The sequence below is a fragment of the Neolamprologus multifasciatus genome, chromosome 2 (genome assembly GCF_963576455.1).
Source record: "Neolamprologus multifasciatus chromosome 2, fNeoMul1.2, whole genome shotgun sequence".
Taxonomy (NCBI): Eukaryota; Metazoa; Chordata; class Actinopteri; order Cichliformes; family Cichlidae; genus Neolamprologus; species Neolamprologus multifasciatus.
Window position 1 is genome coordinate 31,009,087 of NC_140440.1, and position 27,479 is coordinate 31,036,565.

At 39.8% G+C, this 27,479-nt stretch overlaps 1 protein-coding gene across 1 annotated transcript; it reads right to left on the reverse strand.

The window, feature by feature from the left end:
• Window positions 1-1,517: 1,517 nt before the first annotated feature.
• On the reverse strand, window positions 1,518-27,225 carry slc16a2 (solute carrier family 16 member 2). Its single transcript, XM_085173822.1, has 7 exons — window positions 26,088-27,225; window positions 14,749-14,893; window positions 13,970-14,462; window positions 12,512-12,655; window positions 9,836-10,064; window positions 6,304-6,569; window positions 1,518-6,185 (listed from the first exon to the last, which is right to left on the reverse strand). The coding sequence occupies exons 1-6, from the start codon at window positions 26,512-26,514 to the stop codon at window positions 6,319-6,321; spliced, it is 1,689 nt and encodes a 562-aa protein (XP_085029948.1). The 5' UTR covers window positions 26,515-27,225; the 3' UTR covers window positions 1,518-6,185; window positions 6,304-6,318.
• Window positions 27,226-27,479: the final 254 nt, after the last annotated feature.

The following is a 27,479-nucleotide window of genomic DNA, read 5'->3' on the forward strand; positions in this document are numbered from 1 at the left end:
CCTACAGTTAAGATAATTTTTTTTTAAAAATATCACTGAATAAAACATGTGGAGCGTGGAAAGGTCTATACATTATGCATGTGCGACCTGTAATATTGTGTTCTTCCTGGAAGGGATCCATAGTAATCTGCAAATCATGACTCAGCGCATAATAGAGACCCTCAGCTATGCTTTGACACATACTGTTTGTTTTAGATGTTACACAGTAAGCAGAGATTGAGGTCTGAAGAGCAGCAAAATGACACATTGCACACCGGTATAACAAGGCTTGCTACTGCAAATGGTAAAGAAATGATGCTATTTTTTTTTTAATTACCTATAAAACAAAAAACAAAAAACAAGTAAATATGACACAGTATAATCACATTTAGTTCATCTGACCTGTATTTCTATGGGTTTTGAAACAACCAAGAAAGCACATAGGGAATCATGCTAGCGTTGTCTTTTCACGTGTACGTTAGAGTTTAATGTGCCTCTTTGAAGCTGCTACATGCATAGTGTATGTCACAAGCAGCACAGGAGAAAAAGGTGAAGCTTTCTGGGAAACAATGACAAGTCTGACAACAGCTCAAAGCCTTCTAATAATACAAAGTATTTAAAAAGAAAACATTAAGTAAAACAAGTAGTAGTGTTAGTAGTACATACATAGTTTAGGTAAAGTATAAGGGGCTCTACTGTAGGTTTAGCGGTTCCCGAACTACTACCAGCTACAGCTTTGAGTGCTACAGAGACAAATGCAACTTGTAGTCCAAGTAAGCATTCATTATTACAGTCTGACATGATCAGAATGAAATTAATAGTCTCATAAAGTGGACCATAAACCCAGTGATGCTGCATAGATCAAACGGCTTTGCTAAGCCAAACACTGGTTTAGCAGACACCCTGTAACCATACACATGTACTCATGTGTCTCATTTTTCATTCATTTAGGTGTTTCGCCTTTATGTATTCCTTCAGAACCGGGCACACAAACTAACTTCTCTTTCCAGTAGTATCACAAAAAAAATTATTTATGATTCATTTAAAAGAATTATAGTAATATATGTCATTTTTCTGTATCTTAATCTACAGTAGGTTACAAAATAAAACGCATTCAGCTGCTTCTGACCAGAAACTGGATGAAGCCGTTAGAAAATGAAAAATAATCAGTAGAAAAGTAGTACAGGTATATTTGAAAATGTTACGATTTTAATTCTGGTCTCAAATCTGGAAACAAATTCCGATCACGTGTATAGGTAAATGTAAGGCAGACAAGTTTTCACAATTTAGGTTTCTGCTGTGACTCAAATGTCTGGTTTTCGTCTTCAAAAGTGTGATTTGGAAAACACTAACATGATGTCAACAAACTAAAAATTAAGAAAAAAGCAAAAAATGTATCTTCACAGTCAATGACATGCTAAAAACTGAAAAAAATAAATCTATAACATTTTGTTTGGACGGATATAATTGGTGCATAAAGAAAAATCACTTTTCACAACTGGGGGTCACCGAAGAGGACATAATGTTGCGACATTAGCTTTATCTCATTTTTTTTTACCAGTGGTGGAACATAAATGACACAGGCCCCTAGTTTGAGCCAGTGTTGCCAACTTAGCGACTTTGTCGCTATATTTAGCGAGTTTTCAGACCCTTTAGCGCCTTTTTTTTTCTAAAAAGCGACTAGCGACAAATCTGGCGACTTTTTCTGGTGTTATTGGAGACTTATTTATGACGACTTTTTGATGTAAAAGGGCGTGTTGCTCTTACTCTCAACAAGCAGCGGGTGCTGCCGTGGGCACCTCACCCGTGCTAAAGCGCTCACGGGCGGAGGATGTAGGAGATGTTCACACCTATGCGTCCAAACTGCAAATGAACCGTGCATGCGCGAAGCCGCTGCTCCCGCACTGACTGCAGTAGGGGTGGGTTTTTATAATCGATTTATCGATTAAAATCGATTCTGGCTTGGATTACGTAAAATCGATTCATTAAAATCCTGAATCGATTTTTTAATATAAATTTATTTTGCCCGAAATGCCAGAATCTCAGGTGAAATCTCACAAAATTTCAACAACCACCAAACAGCTAAAACAGTAAATGAGAGCAGGAACACGGATTCTGCACAAAGACTTAAACACACAGCGCAGCCCGCGGATCAGAATCAGTTAGATGTCGAATTTCTCACAGTCGGGGCTGAAAGCCGACAGCCCGCTGATTCTGATCTGTCGGCGGGTCTGCGCTTTGTGTTCACCTCCTTTATGCGCTGATTCTAAAGCTGTTAGTTTGATGTCTCTCCAAACAATATTGACCGAACCAGCAGCAAAAGAAGATCCAAACTACGCTTCACAAAAACATGGTCATGTATTCACTCTTACTTTTACTGTTTTGCTTCGACCACGATGCACAGCTCTCTCTCTCTCTCTCTCTCTCTCTCTCTCCCCCTCTCTCTCTCTGTACGGTTTTCTGCATTATTCGCTTGCTTGTTATGCACAAGTCTACCGTTGTTTACAGCGCTATCGGCCGACTTTTTTTTTTTCTGTTTTATATACTTCCGAAAAGAAAACCTAATTTCTGCCGTTCAATGCTGAACAAATGTAAACTTTTTAAAATTATGCAAAATGCAAAATGCTTAGCCGTGTCTCTAATAAAACCGCTGTAACTTCAGAGGTAATGTTCATATGTTGATTAATGGTTTTCTTTCGTTTTTGATGTACTGCAGAATATTTTTATAAAATCCCAGGCCAGGAAAAATCACCTTCATGTGTTTCTGTGTTTTATCTTCAGCTACTTTGACACAAAGGCATCTGCTGTGACGTTCACACCTTTGATAAAGTCTTGCGTGTGTCAGCTTCCTTTTTATAGATACAAAAATATGTAAATGTACTGATCTGAATTATAATATTTCTGACTGTCAAAATTTCCCATATTCAAATCGAAGCGAATCGAATCGAATTAAATCGAATCGTGGATCGAATCGATTCTGGACCTTGTGAATCGGAATTGAATCGATTCTAAAAATCAGTGACGATACCCAGCCCTAGACTGCAGTCAGTTCTTCTTTTACTGTTATGCTGTTTTGTGGATCACAAGGTTTTAAAAACAGTTACACACACAAAGTAACTCCACCAGAGTGCCAATTTCGGGTCACTTTTGCCGCTCCAAACCCGGATAGAGGATCAGGGTTGGAATTGTGACATTAAAAAACAATAATTGCTAAAAGAAATTTAATTTGTAGTTCTAAATAAATTCTAAATGCATTTAGGACGTTTTTTACTCACTTTATGTCTCTTCCACGATGTTATTTCTCTCTCCAACAGCGTAGGTTACAATTACATTAGCATCACCAATTATACAAATTAGGCGATGACGTCATTTAGCGACTGGTAGCGACTTTTTGGACAGCCAATAGCGATTTTCCTTACTGAGGAGTTGGCAACACTGGTTTGAGCAGCAGTGGAATTGACAGTGTACACAAAAAATATAGTTTATATAATAAAATTTGCCTCATTAAATTTCATATTTACATATGGGTGGATGCACTTCATATAAATATAAACCAACTCTATAAGGACGCTGAATTTGCACTTCTAGAAGCATCTCCTGAAATCATTTATAATACTTAATTACAAAATCTGTTGGGCAGCAGGTGACTGTTTTAGTTAAGTATAAGAGGCTTTGCATGGAGGGATGATATCATGTTAAACCATTCGTTTATATGGCTGGTGTAAACCCATCATTTTTAATTACCACCATATTTTTTTTATTGGCCAGCAGCAACTGCAAATTCTGTAAACAACCGTTTGCACTGCCAGTAAAATCTAACAAAGCCTTAGACCTCAAACTAGAGACTTGTGATTTTGCTTCCCAACCTGCGCATATCATCATATAAACTGTTTACATCTGACAGTTAAATAACAGAATTTCTTCAGCTGCAGACAATTTCATGAAGAGAACTCACAGTTACAACGATCAGTGAATGTGTAGGAAGAGCGGGAATGCCGACGACTGAAAACAACAGAGTAAACGGATACGAAGGCAGAAGATCTGTCAAACTGTTTACGCACCAACTGTTTTGGAGGAAGCGAGACTGACTGACAATAGACATTTGGCAGTTTTGTGGCTCTCGGACTGCAACAGAAAAAAAGAAAAATCTCAACACAGAACAGCAACATTATAAAATAATGGAGAATGTCGAAGTGTTCAACTGGATTGCTGAGGATTGTGTAATTACTGAGGTACAGGTGTATGTTTCCTATCCAGAACCATTTGTCCATATAAAAACTACACTCAGCAGTGAGGTTTGTGCAGCTTTTATGCTCTGATCTGTTGTCAAGCAGGAGCGGACTGAGTAATGGCAGTGAAAGCAAGGAGGGGAAACCAACAAAGAAACGCCAGCTGAATGCCACGGCATTCCCCCCTTTGTGATTCAGTTATGCATAGAACCACGTAGAATTGTGTAACTCAAACAGCTGATTATTGCAGCTCTACTTCACGTGTGTTCGCTGAAGTCTGTCGTTCAGGAGAACTTGCAATCTAAAAGCGCACAGGTAAGTGGTCCAAAATGGTAAGTGGTAGTTACCACTACAGATTGTCCTCCCGAGGGAATACTGTATCTCAACATGATTGCAACTTTGTCTCTATTTTTCCCATTTCTGCAAAAACAACTAGTGATGTCATCGTAGTGATGCTAAATTAAAGCAGCAAATTGGCTGGATTATCCGTGAGACGGCCTGATGAGGGCTTGAGCCAGTTGAGCAGTTTTTAATCTCTGCCCCCTCTTCATCAACAGACCCCAACTTAGCTTCATATTAAATAAATGCCTCTAATATTAAATGCAGATTCACACACGCACAGGATGCATGACTATCTTTGTGAGGAAGATCACTGACATCATCCCTACCTTTAACCCTAACCATCCAAACCAACACCCCAACCATAACCTTCCTGTAAACAATCCTTAGGCCACATCATAACCTTTAAACAGGCAGAAAGGATGTGAAACTCAAACTAGTCCTTACTAAGATCGCTAGGCAACCACACACACATACACTTTCAAACAAAATGCCTTTTGCAAAGTTGAATAAAGTCTATGTTTTTCACAGCCATTAAGTTCCCATAACTACTGCTTGACTCCAACTCTTTCGACACCTATAAAGCACAAAACTGTTGTCAGTTATTTTTCAAAGCTATGTCAGACACAGTTAATTCAGATTTGTGTAGCACCCTGCTAAATTTTTTTTAGTTTGGTGAGAAAAAAAGCAAACATTTATGCTTTACAGACTCAGGAGGAAATACCCTCTATTAACTGTGGTGGTGAAAAGTCACTAACCCAACACTGAAAACTGGTAACAGGTCAAAAACACTAAGGTTTGTTGCATATGAATCAGTGGAATCAACAGCTGCCACAATTACACACGTCCTCCTTGCAGGCAGACCGGTGAAGAAATTTTGCTTACGTTTTAGACAGCGGGGTGTGAACACACAGTGACGCCAGGGTCTAAAACTCATGCGCAGCTGAGCTGAGGTGGATTGTATCTGCTGGCTCATCTACTTGTAGAAATATCTGTTACCTCCTGTGACATGTACAACCAGCACGCATGCTTCTCTTGTAGCTGTAACAGCAGAAAACACAGACAGAAGCGCAGAGCCGAATACAGCAAAGCTGCAAATCATTTAAGATATAACCATGTTTTAGCTACACATACTAAATAAAACACATTGTGTTAAAAAGAAATCAGATGTTTGAGGTACAACATAAAGACATTTTGACTTTATCCCTTCACTAGTTGTTATTTTATATACCTCTTCTTCTCAGAAGATCTAAAAACAAAAGTGTATCTTTTTTACAGCTTCAAAAGCTAAGGTAGCACGATTAAATGCTATAAAATCAGAAAGACGGCTTTTTAGTCTTCATTTAGTTCCTCTTGGAGGTATGCGTTACAACGACTAGATTAGACTACGTTGTGCTTTTCTGCTTTTATCCACCTCCGACGCTAATGTGCGCTCTTTTCATCCACTCCGTGGCTTGTCGCCAGAGCATTGTCCACTTCTCTTCGCATTAAACAAAAAAAAAAGAAAGAAAACAGCCAAAGAGGGGGGTCTTGGAGGGTTGCAGGAAAAAGATCAGCCAACAGGAAATCCACAGTTGAGACTTCTGGTTAGGTGGAGGGCAATTTATGGATGAGAAAAGGTGCTGGTGGGCTGAATCCCTGAGAAAAACAGTATATGCGATATGTTTTAGAAGGAATTGGAATATCTAGATGTTATTGCATACATGTATGTTTTCACATGCACGAGCAACGTTTGACATATGTAAATATGTCTAACCTTTGTATGATGCGATCAGATGTGCGTCTCTACATCTGTATAGCCAGGCAGGATGTCTCCATTGGAGCAGCTCTTGGGCTCCTCGGCCGGTGGGGCGCTGGGCAACATGTAGGCAGTTGTGGAGGTCTCCTCTGGTGATGCCTGACCTTGCTGGAGCCTGCGGTGGATCAGGGGCACAAAGAACAGCACCACGCCCCCCACCATCGGAGGCACACCAGCCAGGGAGAAGGCCACTGTGTAATTCCCAAAATAGTCATGCAGGAGACCTGTGCAGCGGAGGTAAGGAAGTAAAACGCACATGGAAAGATTAAAACATCTGCTTTAGATCAAGCAGATTCCCAGTTTGTTTATACTGTGTATACACACAGTGAAATAAATGTACACCCTCTTCCACATCCTGCAATGCATTTAAGCTACTCCGCTGCCCGGCAGATGGTGGACATCGCACACTAGCAAAGACAGGCCGTGTGTTGACAAAGGCGGTGAAGAAAAAGATTTGTAATTACCAAACGTTGTAGTAAACAATGCAGTATTCAAACCATTTACAGACCAGGGTGTGCAAAGATTATATGAGGAAGGAAATCCACATTTGTTGGGCCTCAAGGACACATGAGAAAAGAGCAGGGGGGGTTTTTAACTACAGCTCTGGGCCTAGAAGACAATAAGCTTTGTCAAGCCTCATAAACACAGCGTTCTTTAGTTTCAGTTTGTCTGCTTGTAGGCTTTAATGCTAACTAAGCATTAGAATAAACGAACCGTTTTTACGTTCTATAGTATGGTTGTTATTATGGTTGTTTTTGTGGCTTAAAGGGGCCCCAATATGCTCATTTCCAACTATGTTTTATCTTTGGACTCCAATTGAAGGCTTTGTATGTGTCACAATTCAAACTAATAATTGTTTTTCTTATTATGGGGCCTGGTGCAGCCCCTCAGTTTTTCCTCTAACACAGTTCTTTGGTTCCAGTAACCATAAGTCAATAAAAAAAAGACACTTTCTCAGCATGCAGGTCACAGTGTGCATTCTCAAGTAGTGCAATCTAATCTCTTAAATTAACATCCCACCTGTTCATATTACTTTTTGGTGATACTGTTCGCTAACAAAGGAGACAGAAAGCCAAGAAACAAGGCTGTTCATTTTTGTAAAATTCATGGAATTTGACAGTAAGAATTCCTTATTTTCTGTCTTGTTTCCTGGATTTCTGGTCAATTGTGAAAAAAGAGCCCAAAATGAAAATAAAATTTCTGGTTATTGAATAGAAAACATTAAAGATGAAATTGGATCTCCTATATCTTGATTATGAAAACAAGACTTTGCAAAAGAAATGGATACAGCAAGGTTACAACTAGCAGGTTTTTTTAGTTGAATAATTTGCAGGTATATACTGTCATAAAGCCTCTTTTTGTTTAACCACACTATAAAAGAGGTGCATAGTAATGTATTATTACAGTAAGAAGGATTATTGGTTGCACCAATATTGCTGGCATAGCTTTGGATATGCCATCGATCTATGTCAGTGCACTACTGTCTCTAACACTGCAATGCAAAACAAAAAGCTGTCATTAGGAAGTGAAGATTATTTTGAAAACTAAATCTCTTTTAAAGAAATAAAAAAAAAAAAAACCTGCCAGACAGCATGACTCTTCATTTAAAAAAAGTACATTTAGCATTTGACATCTAAGAGTTTCAGTATGCTGGCTGAGGCTACAAAGGCCAGGAAAGGGCTGTCAGGAAGTCAGAAAGTTGTGTAGTAAAAGCAGCTCTGGTATGTGTGAGAGGCAAAAGAGATTGTCGAGATAAAGTCAAAAGATGCCTGAGTCAGCAGCGTGCTGCGACTAGTGTTCTTAGGTATTATTTTTTTATTAGCGAGCTGGACAAAAGAAAGCAGATCGAAGATCAGTACTAGAGATGGCACGATACCACTTTTTTATGTCCGATACGATACCGATATCATAAATTTGGATATCTGCCGATACCGATATGAATCCGATATAGTGTGTTTTTTAATCAATAAAACGTTTTTTTAATATCTTACTGCATTTTGTATAAGTTTATACTCAAGTTTAAATAAATAACAACACTAAAGCTATTCTGTTATACCTGTATGTAAAAATAAATAAATACACTGCGCCCAAAATATTTCATAGTTCAGTAACACTGATCAATCTAATAAACTTAAACCTACTCAATCCTTCCTATTCTGGTATTTTAAAGAGTACTTAGCAGAAATATTAAGCAACCTAACTAATAGGGTTGCAAACTCCCAGCAAAAAACAAACAAACCACCCTCCACCTCATGATGCTTAATCGATGTAATCAAATTTAATTTGATGCAGGGGGAAAAATGCACAGAAATAAATTATTTTTCAAGAATAATTAAATAGATTCAACATCTTTCTTCAACAGAACTGCAGACTGCACAGATGGTATCTTCCCAAAGGAAAAAGTAGTATAGCTTACTAGGGTATATTAGACTTAACAGTTACTATATACAGTAATGGACTTCTATAGATTTTACATCAGATTAAAACTTTGGGTGTAAGATTCAAATAATTATTTATTAAAAGCTAGACATTTTAAATGAGAATAAGAAAGAAAAGTATGTCTTTGTGCCCCCTTTTCCCTGTTCATGCCCTATCGGCCCCCCTGGCTAAACTTTGCTAGATCCGCCCCTGCACAGTTACCAGCCGTCAGCTGCGTAGAAAAAGATCCTGGTGTAGAAAGTAATATTAAATAAATTCTAACAGCAGATTATCAAGCTTAATAGTGCTGCTGTTGTTCAGCCGCTGGTTTCCTCTTTCTGGTGAGAAGTGGGCCAAAAACTAAGAAGAGAGACGGACTCGCGACAGTAAAGCCGATCAGCTGATCATTAAGCAGTTTCACGATTGAAGTAGCAACAGGGGAGAGAGAGAGAGAGAGAGAGGCAGTCGCTCCTAATATCTGTTGTTAAGCTTAACATGGGAATGCTTTACAGACATTCAGAGATGAACTTACACACTTGCTTTACTTCTCTCTGGGATAACTTCCTCGGAGATGAAATGCTGGTTTGGTAGCAAGGCTACAAATACACACAGCCTCTCTATTGCTGCGACGTGCTACGGTTATGAGCCGAGTTAAGACTGTAGCAAGTTTTGTGAGGTGCTTTTTTGATATTTAATGGATCGGATTACATTTTTTATTTCTCACCGATATCCGATCCAGTAATTTGGGTCAGTATCGGACCGATACCGATACGTAATATCGGATCGGTCCATCTCTAATCAGTACTGTCATTAACACAAATCCTTGGAGGCGGGCAGTGGCTGGCCATGAGCCCAACCATCTCTAAACACAAACCAGTGTATAACCTGTCCTGCTGTGCATTTGTCTTTTTCCGTTTACTAATTACATTAGTTGTACATTAGTTTTTCTCTGCTAATATAATTCAGCTCATTGTGCATCCCTACTGCCAACAAGCATAGCACAGATGTGTAAATGACATATATCTGCGCTATTCAAAAAGTGGAAAACACACACACATATATAGCTTCTTACCAGCGATAGGTGGACCCGCAGTCATAGGGATGGACATGAGGCCTAGAAGGTAACCTATAGCCTGCGAGGCTTGCATGGGCCCGACAAGCTCAAAAGCTATGGGAGCCATCATGGTGAGGAAGCATCCATCACACAGTCCCAGAATAACACACACAACCACCAGCCCGGCGAACATCGAGCACTGAGGAATCATCATGGACATCAGGCCAAGAGCAATGAAGGAGACCACCTGCAAAATACAGCAAGAACCCATAAACAAGCTTTGAATGTCGTGATGCTCTCCTAACATTCTTTTTGACAGATAAATATGCGTTAAATGCAGTCAGTCAGATGGCTCATATTGCTTTCTTTTTGCCTTTATTCACGCATGGAAATCTGGCCTCAGGCAGATATGGTTACGTGTGCAAGTGGACACACCCTCCATCTACAGGCTCCACCTACACATATTTATGTCAGGTAAAGTTATTTGAGAAAATAAAAAGTACTTTGTCTGCCAGAGAAATTGATCAGGAACGATAAAAAGTCCTGATATGTTCTCATACATACTTTAAATATGCAGAAAAACAAAGTTCTGATATGAGTAAGTCTTACCACTTGGCTCGGTAACTCCTGTTGGTCCTTACTGTGAAATACTATTTAAATTAAGTGTATTTCTGTGGTAACAATATAAAACTCTACGTATGGAATCAATCAGATCTCATTTTAAAGACGTTAGGTTATTTTCCCAGGTAGTTAAAACTCTAAAAACTTTGCCATTAAAGAATTTTTGAATTCATTTTTCCAATTCAGGACTCTTCCTGTGTTATCGCTCTCTTCTAACATCTCCGTGAAGCAAAGTTCAGCATCATAGTTACATTTACTACGGTAATTCACCCGAGTGCACCGGTGCCATCATCAATCTGATTAATAAACTACATGTTAATGGATTATGAAGAATATAAAGCTGTCTGTTCACTAAGTGTCTACGGCATGAATGCTGTGAATGACTGTGCTGTGTCACTTCAAAGAGCCAAAGAGTGTTACTTCAAATCCCTTCACAACTACAACAATGTGGATTTAAGTGATTAAAAACTGTGTTCAACACTTGGACAAAAGAAACATACTGGATTTCATTCTATGAAAGACTCTTGTATAACTAGACTCTTTAATAATCACCGCCACACTGTCAGCAAATTCTTTATATGACTAATACTGCAAATGAAGCTTTAGAAATACTTTGCTTGATGTAACAGATCAGCACATTTTAAGTATGCATGTCCCACAACTTCAAAGTTGTTTTTATATTTTAATTAATCGGTAACCCCGCGCCCCTTTGCTTAGTGAGCTGCTTGAACGAGTTTGCTGGTCAAAACAATGGATCCCTGTGTTTTGCATTCAGCAGAAGCCGCACGTGCACCAGCAGGAAATGGCAACTCCTGTTTGTATTCACCGCACAAATTGCTCTCGCGTCACCTTGTCTATTTTCCAGGAACTGAATTGTCCGTAACATTATCCCGTCATGTAATTCCCCTTGTGTTCCCAAGTCTGTTTTTCATTCCAGAGAAACATAATGCCATTAAGCCATTAATAAAAATGAATTTCTAATTTCACCAAGGTAATAAAAAATAAATATTTTAGTAAAATTGGGCCTAACAAACAGCGTCATTGATTACAGTTGTGTGAAAAAGTGTTTGTCACGCTTAAATGTTTCAAATCATCAAACATATGTAAATATGTACACAAATGTAAACACAAGTAAACACAAAATGCCGTTTTTAAATGAATTATTACATAAATTAACTGTTGTATATCACATCTTTGGAAAGCTGAGTTCCCAGGCCTGATTACTGCCACACGTGTTCTCAATCAAGAAATCACTTAAACAGAACCGGCCTGACAAAGGAAGCAGTTGACCAAAAGATCCTCAAAAGCCAGACACCATAGTGCGATTCAAAGGAATTCGGGAACAAATGAGAATCAAAATAAGTGAAAACTCCCAAGAGGTTATAAAGCTGTTTCTAAAGCTGTGTGACTCCAGTGAACCACAGGGAGAGCCAGTATCCATAACTGGCAAAAACACGGAACAGTGGGGAACTTTCGAGGAGTGGCCGGCTGACCAAAATTACCACAAGAGCGCAGCGGTGATTCATCCAAGAGGTCACAAAAGACCCCAGAAAAACAATCGAAGCGCTGCAGGCCTCACTTGCCTCAGTTAAGGTCAGTGTTCATGACTTCATAAGAAAGAGTCTGGGCAAAAAAAGCCTGCATGGCAGAGCTCCAAGATGAAAACCACTGCTGAGCAAAAGGAACATAAAGGTTGATCTAGGTTTTGCCAGAAAACATCCCGATTATCCCCAAGACTTTTGGGAAAATAGTCTGTGGACTGACGAGACAAAAGCTGAACTTTTTGGAAGGCGTGTGTCCCGTTACATCTGGCATTTCAGAAAAGTAACATCATACCAACGGTCAAATATGGTGATGGTAGTGGGATGGTCTGGGACTGTTTGAGTTACTCTTACATAGTAAGGAAAAGCATAGAAAAAAGTGCTTGTGTGGGTGAATGAGGCAAATTTTATAAAAACCACTTTTTGACAGGCACACTTACCACTGTGAAGTGCATTAGGTTTTCCCAAAAACAGACCAAACAGTAAAGAAAAGCAGTCTGCATACATTTTAGAGCTTCAATAATTCCCTCACCTGCATGTAGACTTTCTGTAGACCAGGAATGAGGTCCCCGATCTTTCCGAAAGTGAGGCGTCCCACCCCTGATGATGCTCCTATGCAAACAAGGAGCACCCACTCCTTTTCAGTGTCCTTGAACTGTTCTTTTACAAAACTTATCTGAGAGACACAACAATACAGAATCATTACTGTGGACACTGTTAGTCTGTAAATGTCCATCATGCAAATAATGACAGATATTGTACAACGTGCTCATGAACCGTATTCTTCATTGCCGAGAAAACATTACACTCAGCATTTGCTGGAATGGAATTGTTCATCCTTCACCCCAAATCGACCTCAAACATTAACAAAATGTCCACATCAACAGACCTTTGGAACAGCGGTGCAGGAAGACTGAACACATATAGGTCGGAGCCTCCCGCTCCCTTTAGCCGTGACCCCCAAATTAGATCCAAAACATGAAACCGCCCTCTGAAGTCTTTCCTGAACATGCTGGTCCTTGTGAAATATTTGCTCTGCTTTGAAGGTCTACATTCATCAATGGCCATAGGATAGGTATGTTTAGGGATACAGAGAGGCCATACAGGAGAGGTTTCCTGAGATGGTCGAGCCAATACAAAGACCGGGGCAGTGTTTACATCTGGGCCCGGGCCTGAAACAACAGGCCTGACAGAGGGAGGCCGGAGCTGGAACATCCGACATCTGGATAGAGGGAGATCAACTTCACAGCAACACTTCATCTTCATTTTTTACTATCTTACTATCACACACCAAATTCAATCCGAGTACAGACTTTGAAAACATACTTGAGTTTGTGGATGTAAACAAAATAGATAAATGGACTTCTTTTACTTTCGGCCTCTCTAGCTGAGTAGTGTAGTTAGTAAACCAAAAGTAAGTTACTGTCAAGCTCTTTGGCTTCAACATGACATATTTAAAATATAGATTTTCCTTTGGGCAACCTTTTTCAACACTGAAGCAGAAAAAAAATTAAGAAAAGCACAATTAAATCCTGGCAACTGAGTGCTGTTCCTCACAGCAGCTATTGTGACAAACTCCGTCATCCTTATTGAGAGGGACAAAGGCGATGTTCAGCCACTGCTCATGTACTCAGCTGACATGCATTCAATTGCCCTCTTTCCGAACGCCACCAGACCGCCCACAGTGCAACAGTATGGCTCTGACATCAATCTCACTCCCCCTCATTTCCAGTGTCAGCAGAGAAAAAGCATTTTTACATCAAACCCATGATTACGAACCCCACTGATCTCTAATGCTCTTTGTGTAAGCGTATAATATAAATAAAGAGGTCGGAATGTTTTACCACAGCAGAAATAACTCAAAGGCTGTTAAACAGTGCTTTCTTTATTCACATAAAAACTGGGCTTATTGTAAATATTTATAAAGCAGCACCATTTAGAAACAATTACTTCTTTAAAAAATGTAGTCTTGCCTATCTTATGTTCTTACCAGATGGATATATGGCACGAAATAGCCCAATACAGCTGTAGCCACTCCAAACGCCCACACTCGGTATGTGACGATGTGAAACACACGCAAATTGAAGTACTTCCTGATGGTGGTTATCGCCCTGCTCCACCTGCCTCCGCCTTGAGCATTAGCTTGAGTTTGGGATTCGGCATGGTCGGGGCCTATTCCTTGGGGGCCCATGCCTCCCCCAGCAGGGAGCAGAGGCTTGAACATTAGCGCCAGCAGAGCCTGGATCAGCATGAAGACGCTGAGGATCTGGAATGTTCTGCTGAGGCCCAAAGGTTCCACCACTTCTTTCAGTAACACCGGAAGGCCCATAGAGAAGAGGCTGGCACCAGCCGTCACCACGCCATTGGCCAGACCCAAGCGCTGGCGGAAGTAGTGGCCCAGGATGACCAACGAGGGCTGGAAGGTGAAGGAGGAGCCGCAGCCAAACAATATGCCGTATGTGAAGTAGCGAAGGATCAAGGAACTACAATGAAAAAAAAAGGACATCAGGAAGAAAAACTAGCATAATAATAATAATAATAAATAAACCCAGTGTAGGTTGTCCACAGAAAACTCTCACAGAGGACCACATGGGCTAGCCGACATGGGGCCCACATGGGTTTTTCATGTGCAAGCTCATAATGGTTTACCCACAAAATTTCCTCTTGGAGGCCTAAAAGGGCAAAACATCTAGAGCCCCTGATTTAGCATATAATTTTACATGGTTTCATTCATATTTTCAAAGGACGTATCTGACAAACATGTCTTACTTTGCAAACGATGTACTGAGCAGTCCTATAAAAGCCAGTGCCGCCCCGCTCACAGCCGTCTTCCTACAGCCAAAGTGGTCTGTGAACATGCTGACCACAGGTGAACAGAAGAAGATCATGCCCATGGCCAGGGCCCCAACCCAGGCTGGAGAGAAGGTTGAGAGAAGAAAGAATTCATCATCGGAAGCATGTGGAAATCTCAGGTGTTATACATATCACCTAAAGTAAATAAAAGACACTGTTATATATGTTTGTACACAAAGCAAAGATCAGTGTGTGCAGTCCTTGACCATTAAAACATCCTTTTTTTTCCCACTTGTAGAAGTTATTGCATAAAAGTTAAAAAAAAAAAAAAAGGCATCACTGAAAAACAACATGGCCTTCATGCACGTATGCCTGGGCCTCTATGCAAATCTTTATGCTTTGTTTAAAGTTTTTGAGAGCTTGCAAGCTGTTTGCAAATCTGCCACCTGACCTCAGCAGCAGCCACGCTCAAAGTACACATGTGTAGCATGTTGAGTCTTGCCTTTAAATGCCCCATACAGTAGGTATTAATTAACCCAGACAATAAGAATTTTGCCCACAAGATTTCCCGAAGCTTTGAAAAACTACAAAGCTTTGTATGCTGCACACTACTTTTTTCTTCTCCGTCTTTGTGACTCTCTCGCCACCTGATGTGATTTGCTATTAATATACATTTATGTAACCCTACTCATTATTGTGTCTACACTTGCATCATGCGGATCAGACGCGCTCTATAAGATTTCTCATGGTGATTAAGCAGATCAAAAAGTGAATCAAAGTGGATAGTTCTGGCCTGTAGAGCATGCAGTGTTAAAACATAACGAGGCAGATTTCTCTAGCAGAGACACCGCGTACCCTGTAGTACAAACAAACACATGTCTGGATCCAGTCTCTGAGGGAGCAAAGGTAGCTTTGATGTCTACCATGGTGTCTGGGCCTTGGGTCACACTGGTCCAACAGTCCAATAGAAATGAGACCAGAGAGACTACTAAACAGCCTGATGGCAGGATTTATCTACCTAAGCGCGCACACACACACGCACTGAGTTCAGAGTGAAACATGAGCTGTGCACCACTGTATAAATAGTCTTAAATCTGGACACTATGTAACACTATGTAACACTATGTACTATACTATACATGTAATACATGTTCTGGTACACAGAGTACGATTAAAGCACAGGAAAAAAGGGGAGGGAGGGGTCATACACCCAGCCATATAGGTGGAATCTACATCCTCAATAACAATTTCAGTAGATTTAATAGTATAATATATTAAATGCTTTTGATACACATTCACTAGTCACTTTGTTACCTTGCAGTGCTGGGTTAGACTCAGAATCAACAAGGTGATGGAAACAGGATTTTGGTCCGCGTCGACATCATAGCATCACACACTTGCTGCACATCCATACTGTGAATCTCCTGTTCCACCACCTCCCAATGGTGCTCTAGTGGATAGTGATATACTCATATTACAAATGAGTATATCATAAATGACCATCATAAATGGTCCGCTATAATACATAGGTAGGCTGTGATGCTTAAATTAGGCTTTATTGTTCAAGGTGAGACTTTTTCTAGTCCAGTCAAATTCTAAATAGCGTACTTTAAGGAATTTGCAAGTAGTGAGACATAAAATCATAAAAACAGTGCCCTTTAAGTTACCTAAAAGTGCGAACTGGCTGATAGTTATGAGTGTTTCTATTGCTGAATTAAACTCACTGCATTAAGCTCCTAAGACCACTTAAGCTACCACCTGTAACACTTTTCCTTTTTTCTGTTCAATACTAGATGTCCAGCTGGTTTGTCTGGAAAATACCACAGGCTCTTAACTTAATCTCACCAATCTCAGCTAGTGATTGCGGCGTTCCCATCTGGACATGCACTGCTGCTAGCATGCTGTTTCTTGCAGACTCATTCTTGGAAAGCCCAATATCTGACACAGAGATGTGAAGTGTTTTATAACACTCAAATTGGTCAGTTTGGCATTATAATGTAGTTCCAGTATTGTTTTTTTTAATGGCTCTAGCACCTGCAGTGCTGGTACTGCACCAATAACAGTTTGGACATGACAAACCAAAAGGTCCGATGTGAAATCAGAGGGTCAAAACAACAGGCCCGTGTCACACTGCCTTACAGCATACTCTATATTCTGGCCAGCCCCACAACAAAGCCACATTTCCCTGCGTCCTGACACAACAACTGAGTGCACTGTGCTCATTAGAGGGGATTAGGTCCAAACACTTTCAAACAAAAGCAAAAGAACACAGTGAGGGAGACTGCAGCCAAATGAAAAGATGTCTGCTTGTGTGGGGTAGCAAAGAAGGGGGTTAACAAGCTTCCATCTCTTAACGTGATAGACGTGCAGTCTGACAAGAAGCAGCAGACTCTATAGGACCCATATGTATGTTAGAGTAAGAACACTTAAGGCAGAAAAATGCGGTTGGGTTTGATATAATAAGTTTATATAAGACTAATGAGTTCAGCATGCTTTATGCTAAGCTGTAATATATGCATGCAAGACAACTGCGTTTTGTGGATTTCTTCTATGTGTTTTGTAATTAAAATGTATATTTATTTAACTGTGTCTACTCTAATTTGTGTAGCCATCCTAGACAACCATATATATGACAGCTAAAGTTACACTAAAACTAAGTCATTCATATCACAGAGGCCCTGTTACTCCATTCATAACAAAGCTGAAATTTAACCAGGCATTAAATTACCTACACTGCAGTTACTAAATTATTAGGTTCACAGATCCTTTTTTATGAGCAGCTGTAGTGCAATGACAAACTGACACTATTTTGTTGTCCACAGCACTGGATTTGAAATGAAATAATGCGGTTTAACTGCCTACTTTCAGTCTTAATTTGAGAATATCAGGATTCATATCAAATGACTAGAGTAGGAATAATAGGTCATTAGTCCCCTTGTTTAAGGGTGCAGAAAGTAAGATACTTTGAAGGGAAACTGCTCAGAATATGGTCTGTGGGTTTTCCAGAATAACAAAGACACTGTCCTTGGAAAGATCCCTTGCTGTTGTTTTTGTTTTCATTGCTTTGAGAAGCACCAATGAAATTTTCTTTCACTTCCAACGTATCCCGCAGCGTATGAAACCATCCGCTTAGACGACTGCGAATGCAGCGCACTGCTGCTTTCAGCTCAAAATTATTGTTTCTGAGCCAGTGAGCCCAAACAATCAAAAACACATCTGTTCAAATGCTTTCTGACGATATTTTCCACGGCTGACGCAGACACGGGGAAATACTGCTGAACCTAAACAATGCATCACACTGTTTCTGAGAGCGTCTTGGGGACGTACTCCTAAAGAAACAATAGTCATAGGTATTTCTGTCCCTCAAGGTAACATAAAATGCTCTTAGCAGGTGCTGAGGCAACATAATAAACTGAAAAACACAAATGCATTGCTTTACACTGCTGCGATCCAGCAGTGTGGTTTTTTGCACAAAAAAAAAAAAGTTTAAATGAGGAACCGACTCTGACAATAAAGATTTCTGGTATTTTGCTAAAGATAGGAGGTTTCAAACTGCTCCAAATGCACAGATTCAGAGCATTTTTTTCTACTCTATATCTATATGATGAGAGTACATGTCCCTAATGTGGTCAGTCAGTCAATCATGAGAAATTTGCCTTGAATTTAGCCAGAAAAGAGCTAAAACTTCTTCAAACTCAGGCAGTGCACAAACTTACAAGCCGCACCAATGTCCAGTATTAGATCAAACATGTTGAATCATCTGTGAATCAACTGTGAATCATCCACAAATACTACAGTAGAGTCCAAGAACAACACTATGAAGATGAAGATAAGCATTAAAAGTCACCTTTAAATCAGTCATTTTTATCTTATAATAATTAATACCATACCAAGTCAAAGGTTAAAGTCCATTATAATGACAGAATGTTCATTTTAAAGAATGAGAAAACACTGCTTGTATCATAAAGACAGTAGAATGGTAAGGATGTTGTGTTAGCACAAATATAGAAAGCACAACAGGTGAGGCGACACAGTTCGCAAAGGCTTGCTAGCAGAAGGCATGTGGAGGCCCATCTGTCACAGATCAACCAGGAGTCTCTTCAAACAGCTCAGGCTCAGACCATAAATGAGTTCTGACAGCAAAGCTATCAGGATGCTCCTTGAGTTGTTTACTCGGTACCACTCACAGGAAAATCAACCATTCCCTCTGATGTTCACAAATCGCATCATATTTCAGGCTGAGAGTAAGTGCAAACTGCTTGTGTTGACACTATTAATAAAGCTGAAAGGGCTAATCCTTTTTATTTTTTTTAATGGATGTGTTTTGCTGAGATTTTACTCTGTTATGTGTCGGCGTAGTAGTACAACTGAAATTAATTGGATTGAACTGAAATGATAGTTTCTGCAACATCATCTATAAACAGATGCATTTTGGTATTGAGGGGACACTGGTGTCCTAGTCGTTAGGGTGCATACCCCATAGGCTAAATTGTGATCAGTAGAAGGGTCCAGAGCCAAGCGCCTGGTTAAATGGACCTCGTCCTATCTAAATACAGGAAAAAATGCCTAAAACTAACCAAAATCAACCAATAACAGTCCAATTACTCTTTGTACACATCTTTATATACCTTTTTATAAGCGCATGGAGCTTGAAGAAACTTTTTCCAACCTGAACCCATTCCACTGTCCACTGGAATGCTAAAAATGCCTCGTTGCACCCTGCATCTGCCAACCTGAGATTTCCAGCTGTCCTGGGAGATGCTGGAGGAATCTGGAGCAGGGGGAAAACAATAACACACTACCTACCAAGAGCACAGCCCTACGTTAATGATTTAAGACGTGTTCTTGGCAGACAGACTATTGTGTTACTTCACTTGTTTTTGAGAAAATCCAACAATGATTATTAAGCACATCTAAAATAATGAACAACTAGGTTTCCTTGAAGGTTTCCCCAGTTTCTCCAACCACTGTGTATACAAATGTTATAAGCATATGTTGCACTTCAACTTCGTTTAATGTTCTGTTAAAGGCTTTTTAACATTAGAAAGACTTTCAGAATAACAGAAAGACTTTCAATAAAGACGCCATTGTCGCCTTTAAGCAATGAATCAACGAGTTTAAAGTGAAACAGAGTTTAAAAGGTTGTTTTTTTTTTTACCTGACTGCTAACGATGGCCAAGATAAATAATGCACAACAAGGTCACACAAAGAAAACGGAGATATGATGAAGAACAACTCAATATTTGGAAGACAGCTTTAAGCGGTTTAGTAAAACATCTTTAATGCCTCTCACTTGCTGACTAGTTTTGGCTTGTTGTAGTTATTCCTAACTATATATTGTCAGCATGCAGCAAATGGCTGCTTTTAATCTTGAATGAATGTCCCTGTTATTTCAGTATTCTCAGGGTTTTCAACACTTAAAGTTATGAATGCATAAACATTGTGATGTTTGAGTTAAAAAGGCTCTCCTTTACCTGCAGCATTACTAATGGAGCCTATCTTGCAGAAGCTTGTCTCAAAGTCTTTGAACCAGGAACAAAACATCACGAGTAATTTTTTAAATGGACCCAAGAAATCACTTAAATTAAGAGAAATCTAGCAATAAATTAGACTACAGGTGACAGGGCACTTAATTTTTGACTAGTAAAAAGGAATAAACTTTTTAAGCTTTTGTGGGGCTCGATATTAGCAGTTCTTATTAATAATAACAGGTGTAGCAACAGCTGAAATGTAATGAAAGAAAACTAAAGTGTGTCCCCTACTTTAATCTAACAGCAGGCCCTCTACACTTACCCTGGATAAACGACAAATTGCTAAACACATAACCTTGTTCTATGCAAACAGCTGATCAATAGTCAAGATGATAAACCCAGTAATTGTTTGATCTGTCTGACTGAGCTACCTACCGCATAATTAGCACAGATACTGCGCCACTTATTTTGGCTTCAATCCTATCAGTGTGACAGGACAAGGTAAGCTGTTTACCCAGACTGACACCTAAAAGCTGGACCTGCCTTGAAGTCGTATCCAGACAAGACACCAACTTGTCTGTAAGCACTGCAACATAAGGAAGTGTGGTTCTGCCACTAAAGCAAACATTTCCTGACTGGATCCTGAAAGGATCAAACCACACTTTGAACTTTGAAGGCGAATCCGCTCCATTTTTTTAAGTTTTAATACTGCTAGCCTAGTAGTTAGCGAGTGTTTTAGACACTGTCAGTCTCTTCCATGAAAATTAGGAGGGACCAGCAATCTGCTAGCAACCAAAGCGAATGTAAGGATGCAGCTCCCAATTCAATCAGTTTCAACAACTGTCACTTCCAAAAACTTAAGAGGAACACCAATTTTCCCTAGCAACCAGAGGTTTCTGGGGATTGCCGACCGGTCTCGATCCCTTTGTGTCTGCAGGCTTAGCGGAATAACCGTAACTTAGCCACCAGCATCTACACTGAAAATATAAGCTTTAAGGTACTTCAGTTATAGTTCATTGTTCCTTATATTGAAATCAGCACTGACGTCAAGCAAGAAAGCGTCACCATTTTTCATTTTACATCTAGCGGTTAATGTAACGAGGCATCAGTTTTCTATGCTAAGATAAAAGATTTGAGCTGCCGTCAAGGCCAGTGACAGAAGAATAACAGTTACCTGCTATAAAGGCTAAAACCGTTGGCTTTGAGAGGAAATTGTTTCTTTCAGACTAAAGTTAATAATATGACAACAGTTCAAAAGTGCAATCGGCTATATCCTTATTCATTTACCATCAAGGTTATGTAGCCTATTTGTGCAGAGAAACAAATTTTAACCTCCTCTATTTGTATTGCTTTCAAGTAAAGCCTAAAAATCATATAAAATTCTTGATAAATTCTTCAGTTGGTTCAACAAAAAGTTTGCTATCCAAGTTATTCGCATCGTGGCTTTTATTGATTTCCATTTGTTTAAAAAAAAAAGTTTATTTACATATTTATTTATTTACATACATAGTGGGTTTTGACTCAATGAACAAAGATATATGTGCCTAACATGTCAGTAAAACTATTCTATAATACACTCCTATCATGCTTTAGTTAACTGAGCTACAACAGTTGTTGAAACTGATTGAATTGGGAGCTGCATCAGAAAATTCCTTACATTTGCTTTGGTTGCTAGCAGATTGCTAGTCCCTCCTAATTTTCATGGAAGAGACTGACAGTGTCTAAAACACTCGCTAACTACTAGCGTAGCAGTATTAAAACTTAAAAAAATGGAGCGGATTCATCTACACTGAAAATATAAGCTTTAAGGTACTTCAGTTATAGTTCATTGTTCCTTATATTGAAATCAGCACTGACGTCAAGCAAGAAAGCGTCACCATTTTTCATTTTTCATCTAGCGGTTAATGTAACGAGGCATCAGTTTTCTATGCTAAGATAAAAGATTTGAGCTGCCGTCAAGGCCAGTGATAGAAGAATAACAGTTACCTGCTATAAAGGCTAAAACCGTTGGCTTTGAGAGGAAATTGTTTCTTTCAGACTAAAGTTAATAATATGACAACAGTTCAAAAGTGCAATCGGCTATATCCTTATTCATTTACCATCAAGGTTATGTAGCCCATTTGTGCAGAGAAACAAATTTTAACCTCCTCTATTTGTATTGCTTTCAAGTAAAGCCTAAAAATCATATAAAATTCTTGATAAATTCTTCAGTTGGTTCAACAAAAAGTTTGCTATCCAAGTTATTCGCATCGTGGCTTTTATTGATTTCCATTTGTTTAAAAAAAACAGTTTATTTACATATTTATTTATTTACATACATAGTGGGTTTTGACACAATTAGACTCAATGAACAAAGATATATGTGCCTAACATGTCAGTAAAACTATTCTATAATACACTCCTATCATGCTTTAGTTAACCGAGCTTGTGTTTTCAATCTTTCCAGATTTCGTTTCTAAAAATGAGGTGGTTTATTCTGTTGTTCTCTCTCAGTTTTATTGCAGCATGCTTCATTTAGTTCAGCTCCACATCAAGCCACAGGACTAAAGCACTGCTCACAATAGGTCAGTGAGTTTTGTTATCGGTGCATGCTTGTCTAGAACAGTCTGTAAGATATTTAGGAACAAGCATAATGTAATTTCTGAATCTTTCACTCAGTGTGTTCTTTTCCCCTGTGAATTTTTTACATCATAAGTCTTTGAAACAGAATATTCTGGTCATTGCTATTATATTATACTTACTAGATCCATTAGTGTGCCATTAGTGTAGATGTGGTCAGTGCATGAGTCTAGACATGCCAGAGCTTACTGTGGTAGGAATATCTGAGTTAAATCACTCGCATTCTTTGTCATCTTTCTTTAAGAGTGCATGATGAAGAAATCCAGGCGATGTTTAAGTCCCCAAGAATCATTTCACTGCATTTCTCTCTGTTGATTTGTAGATTTGTGAAGCACAGCACATTCAAGCTAGCGGGATTTGATGTAATGTAGGTCGCTAAAGCCAACAGGCTTCTGCAGCTCAAGTCATCAGATGTTTTCTCACATTCACAAGAGATACCATAGCCTACTGGTATAGTTACTACAGAGTCATTAAGTATTCTTGTGAGAGAATAAAGTGCATAACGCTCAGTAAGTAAACCAACTTTAGGCTTAGAAACAAGTAGAACTTGATGAGCTACTTTTTTTCCTCATCACAATTTTCCTCCTGCTCCGTTTCACGGTGGCACATAGATGGAAATAGTTTTAGGCTTCAATGAAAAATTTATTCCTTCCTCACTCAGTCCCTTTCTTCTGCCCCTTCACACACATTCCCTCTTTGCCAACTTTGCTGCAGCTGAAACAGTGCCGGCTGCATTTTGAACTTTCCTCCCACATTCATTCGCACACCACCTGACAGGGGGCTCACCCCTCGCTGATTATGAAAGCAGCCCCCCCCCTTTCCATTTTCAAAAGAAAGGTGTGCCGGGCACGTGCACTCACTTTACAAGTTTACCAACATTTTTGTGGTAACAACTGGAAAAAAATGAGTAAAGGTGTCATGCTGTAATCACGGAGCAAATCATCACCATATGTGACTCATAACCCACACACACCTCGCCATCATTAAAAATTTAAAGATCCTACTGTTCTGAACCCCTACTTCGATACTGCTACGGTATTCTGAAACTCACTTGTTTACTCCTCGAGGTTTATAAAAGACCTCAGCAAGGCCTAATGGTGACCTCTAAGTATGATTTCATCATATCCAGCCTTTTGTTATCCCTTACGGTCCTTTGCTTTTTTTCTATTGAGCAGTCTGACATCTTTTAAAATGTTGTACACGTGTGAATTTAGACTGGATATCTCAAAAGAAGCCTTTAAGATCATAGCTATTGTAGCTAAGCTCTTCTCCTTTGCTTTTTTCCTGCTGCTGAGGTAAAAAAGGTCAGGTCTCAGCCTACTCACTTAATCTGTTCCCATATGAGCTCAACCCAGAATTAAATCCAAGAAAATGCTGGAGATGAAATCCTAAATACGTCAAAAAAAAAAAAAAAAAAAAAAAAAAAATGGGGAGGAGAGAATATAAACATCCTGTATAAAATTCCATCAGCTTCTTTTAATAAATAAGATGTCTTTCCTATACCCCTCCCCATATTGCTTTTATACTGATAATAATAATAAAGGTTCACATTTGTTCCAGCAAACAGCATTAGTGCCATAATCCCTTCCCACATTGTGACCTTAACTTTTGCATGTGATTGCGGGAACTGACGAGGATTTTAAGAAAAACATCCACTCCTGTTACATGATTTCCGAGCTCAAAACATTTCTCTGTATGGATCAGTACACTGCAGAAGCAGCTTTCACGGTTTTCACAATGAGGAAGGGGAGGAGGAGAAAGAAAGGCAGGAGGGTCCCTTTCTTCTCCCCCCAAACAAGAATTCCCATGATTACTCCTTTAGTCGGTATTTGTTAACAAGATTAACAAGCACAAAGCTAGAAGCCATGGTTACCAGAAGCCCAGAGCTTCATTAGCAATAAATTGGACGCTGACTTTGTGAACTCATTGAAGAATAGAAATGTTTCTACTGGACTTGCAGGCACAAGAAAATGTCAGATTCCTGCAAACAATTGGAGTAGCACCAGGCCCATTGTTTCTGGGGACTAATTTATCTGCAACAACAAGACTGAACTGTCACATTCCTGTAAATGAACATCAGTGATTTCTTTATTAAGACTGATATCCTTGACTGCTTTGTATAGTGCCTTTCCCATTGCAGGGAGCTGAGCGCAATCAGTAAATAAGGATAGAGAAATAGTCTAATGAAAGCTTATGATCCTAAACAGAATGGTTGAAATGGGAGAAATGGGTAGGGGAATGATGTGACTCTAATAATAACTACCTGTTAGATTGTATTAAATACTACAAGCAGAAGCAATATCCCTGATTTACCTATCTATCGCAGGATTTTTAATCATTAGTCATGTGCATCTTGGGAACTCTAACAAGTCTGTCTATACTGGTCCAGCAATGCATGGGTCAGACATTCGTATCGACCAATATCGGCCTCGCTAACTGCAATTATCTGTCTACTACCACCCTGGCTGATATTTAACAAAACAGCTTTGTTCTGGCCAAATGTTCAACGATATTGTGGTAAATAGCTTAAAATTTCTGTCTTTGTTTGCTTGTTGGGAACCAAGAGGGGAATATATAACAAGAAAAAAAACAGCACTCCAATATCGGCTCAGTATCTGTGCAAATGTTCACAAATATTCAGTCCTTTGTGCTCACTATATTATTAAGGAAACCTTTATCAAAGGACCCACTGTAGCAAACTGTGTTGTGGTGGATAAACAGAACAGCCTTAATGAATAGTTAACAAGTGCCTACGGTGCTTTTTCAGTTAAGTGCCTGTAACTGATTAGAAAGCTGGTGCTTTGGAAAACAAGAGATTTCAACAGGATGTAAGGAGCAATTTCAGAGTAAGAGAAGAAAATAATAATTCAAAAATAAGAATGCAGCAATGAGCATACTTTACACGTGCTGGTGGGGCACTTGTTTTATTCATTACTATGTTTAGTGTTCCACTGGGAATTTAAGTTATTCCACTTTTTTCTAAAGTGATATACATATAAAAATCTACATACTGTAAATTAATATAAAGTTGATGTTAAAATGTTTATTATAGTAATTGTGCTTTAAATGACACTTCCGCAGCTCTAATTTCCACTTTTTAAAAAATTCCTATAATTATAAACCAAATGTGCATCAAGATTCTCTACTCCTGTCCACCAGCTCACTTGTGGCTTCAGCTCCAGCCCACCTGAGCAGAGAGATACTGCTCAGATAGTACTTACTCACCCACTTTGAACTGGGCTGTTTGGTCTTCAGGGTCTGTGTGCTCCTTCACCAGCATCATGTGCAGGATGCCGAAGGAGTTGTGAATTCCGAAGATTGACCCGTTGCACCAGGTTGCAGCAAAAACCACCAGCCAGCCAGCGTAACCTCCTTCGGGTGGGACGAAGCCAGCTCCGTGGCTCTCTACCTGCACCCTAGCCTCGAAGTCGGAACCCGGCGTGAGGGGTGGCTTGCAGCCGGTCTCGATCAGCTGCGTATTGCTGTCCTCCTTCACGATTTTACCCTCGCTGCCGTCCGCCTGGTCATGCTTTCTCGTTTCTAGGTCTTGAGGGGTATCCCTCTGCTCCATCTGAGGACCTGGAGCTGGCTGTTCCGTCCGTGACTCTCCGTCGGACGGCTGCGCTTGGTTGTCTAGCCCGTTGGTCCCCATGCTGTCTGGTCTGGCGGAGAGGCTACTGTGGGCTTTTGGCGCACATGCATGAGATATAGGTCGCTGACATAAGAGCACCGATTTGAATAACAGCTTTGATTGGTTATCTGTCAAACGTGAAAGACGGATGGTGTTTTTCCTGGCACAGAAGCTACACGCTGCTCGCAGCCCCAACTTCAGCGAATAAACTCCAACCTGCAAACGTAGCGTGTGTCATTCTGGCCGGAGGGTCTATATTTCCAGGAATTAGCTCGCACCGCCTATCCTTCCTTTTAATGCAAGCCTGCCTAACCGCCTATAAAGACGAACACCATGTATTTACTTGTGTTGGCTCTTCTCCTCGGTGCCGAAAGAGGATCATCAACCTGCGAAAACGTCCGCTCCGCCTCGACTCCGTGTAGCCCCGTCGCGCAGTTCCAGCACGATCATCAACATTTCCCGATGTTAAGTGCAAGAATTAGACGCTTCTTCTTATCTTTACAAGGTGGACGTGTAATGTAGGTAGGCCTGTGCATGTCCCGTAGGCTGTATCGGTTCTCAAGTGTCAACACACACCGAGCCGTCATTCAGCAAATCCACACCCCCCTCCTCCTCCACCACCCCCTTTCCCCGGCGGACGGACAGTTGGAGCCAATGGTGGAGCTTCAGTACAGTTACAGTAGAACGAGTTTGCACTTCGTGGCTTTTCACGGAAAAACCCGAGTGTGGCTTGCTTTTCCCCTCTTGTGTCGGATTAGTAACAACATCCTGTGGCTAATGCAAACATCCGTTTCAGCGCATTTTCCTATATAATATAATCTAATCTAATCTAGTATAACATAATATAACATAATTTAACATACTGTGTTATATATCGACACATCAAGAGATATATCTACTTTTGTAATTTTTGCAAATTTTAAATGTAATTTTTGTAACAAGTCTTGTTCGTTTGATTAAGTGACCTAATATCTAAAATAAATAAT

Coding starts and splice junctions, on each gene's coding strand:
- slc16a2 (XM_085173822.1), bottom strand. CDS start 26,514: ATGGGGACCAACGGGCTAGACAACCAAGCGCAGCCGTCCGACGGAGAG. Junction 12,656..13,969: donor TCGTGCCATATATCCATCTG/GTAAGAACATAA, acceptor TGTGTCTCTCAG/ATAAGTTTTGTAAAAGAACA. Junction 6,570..9,835: donor TGCGGGTCCACCTATCGCTG/GTAAGAAGCTAT, acceptor TCCGCTGCACAG/GTCTCCTGCATGACTATTTT.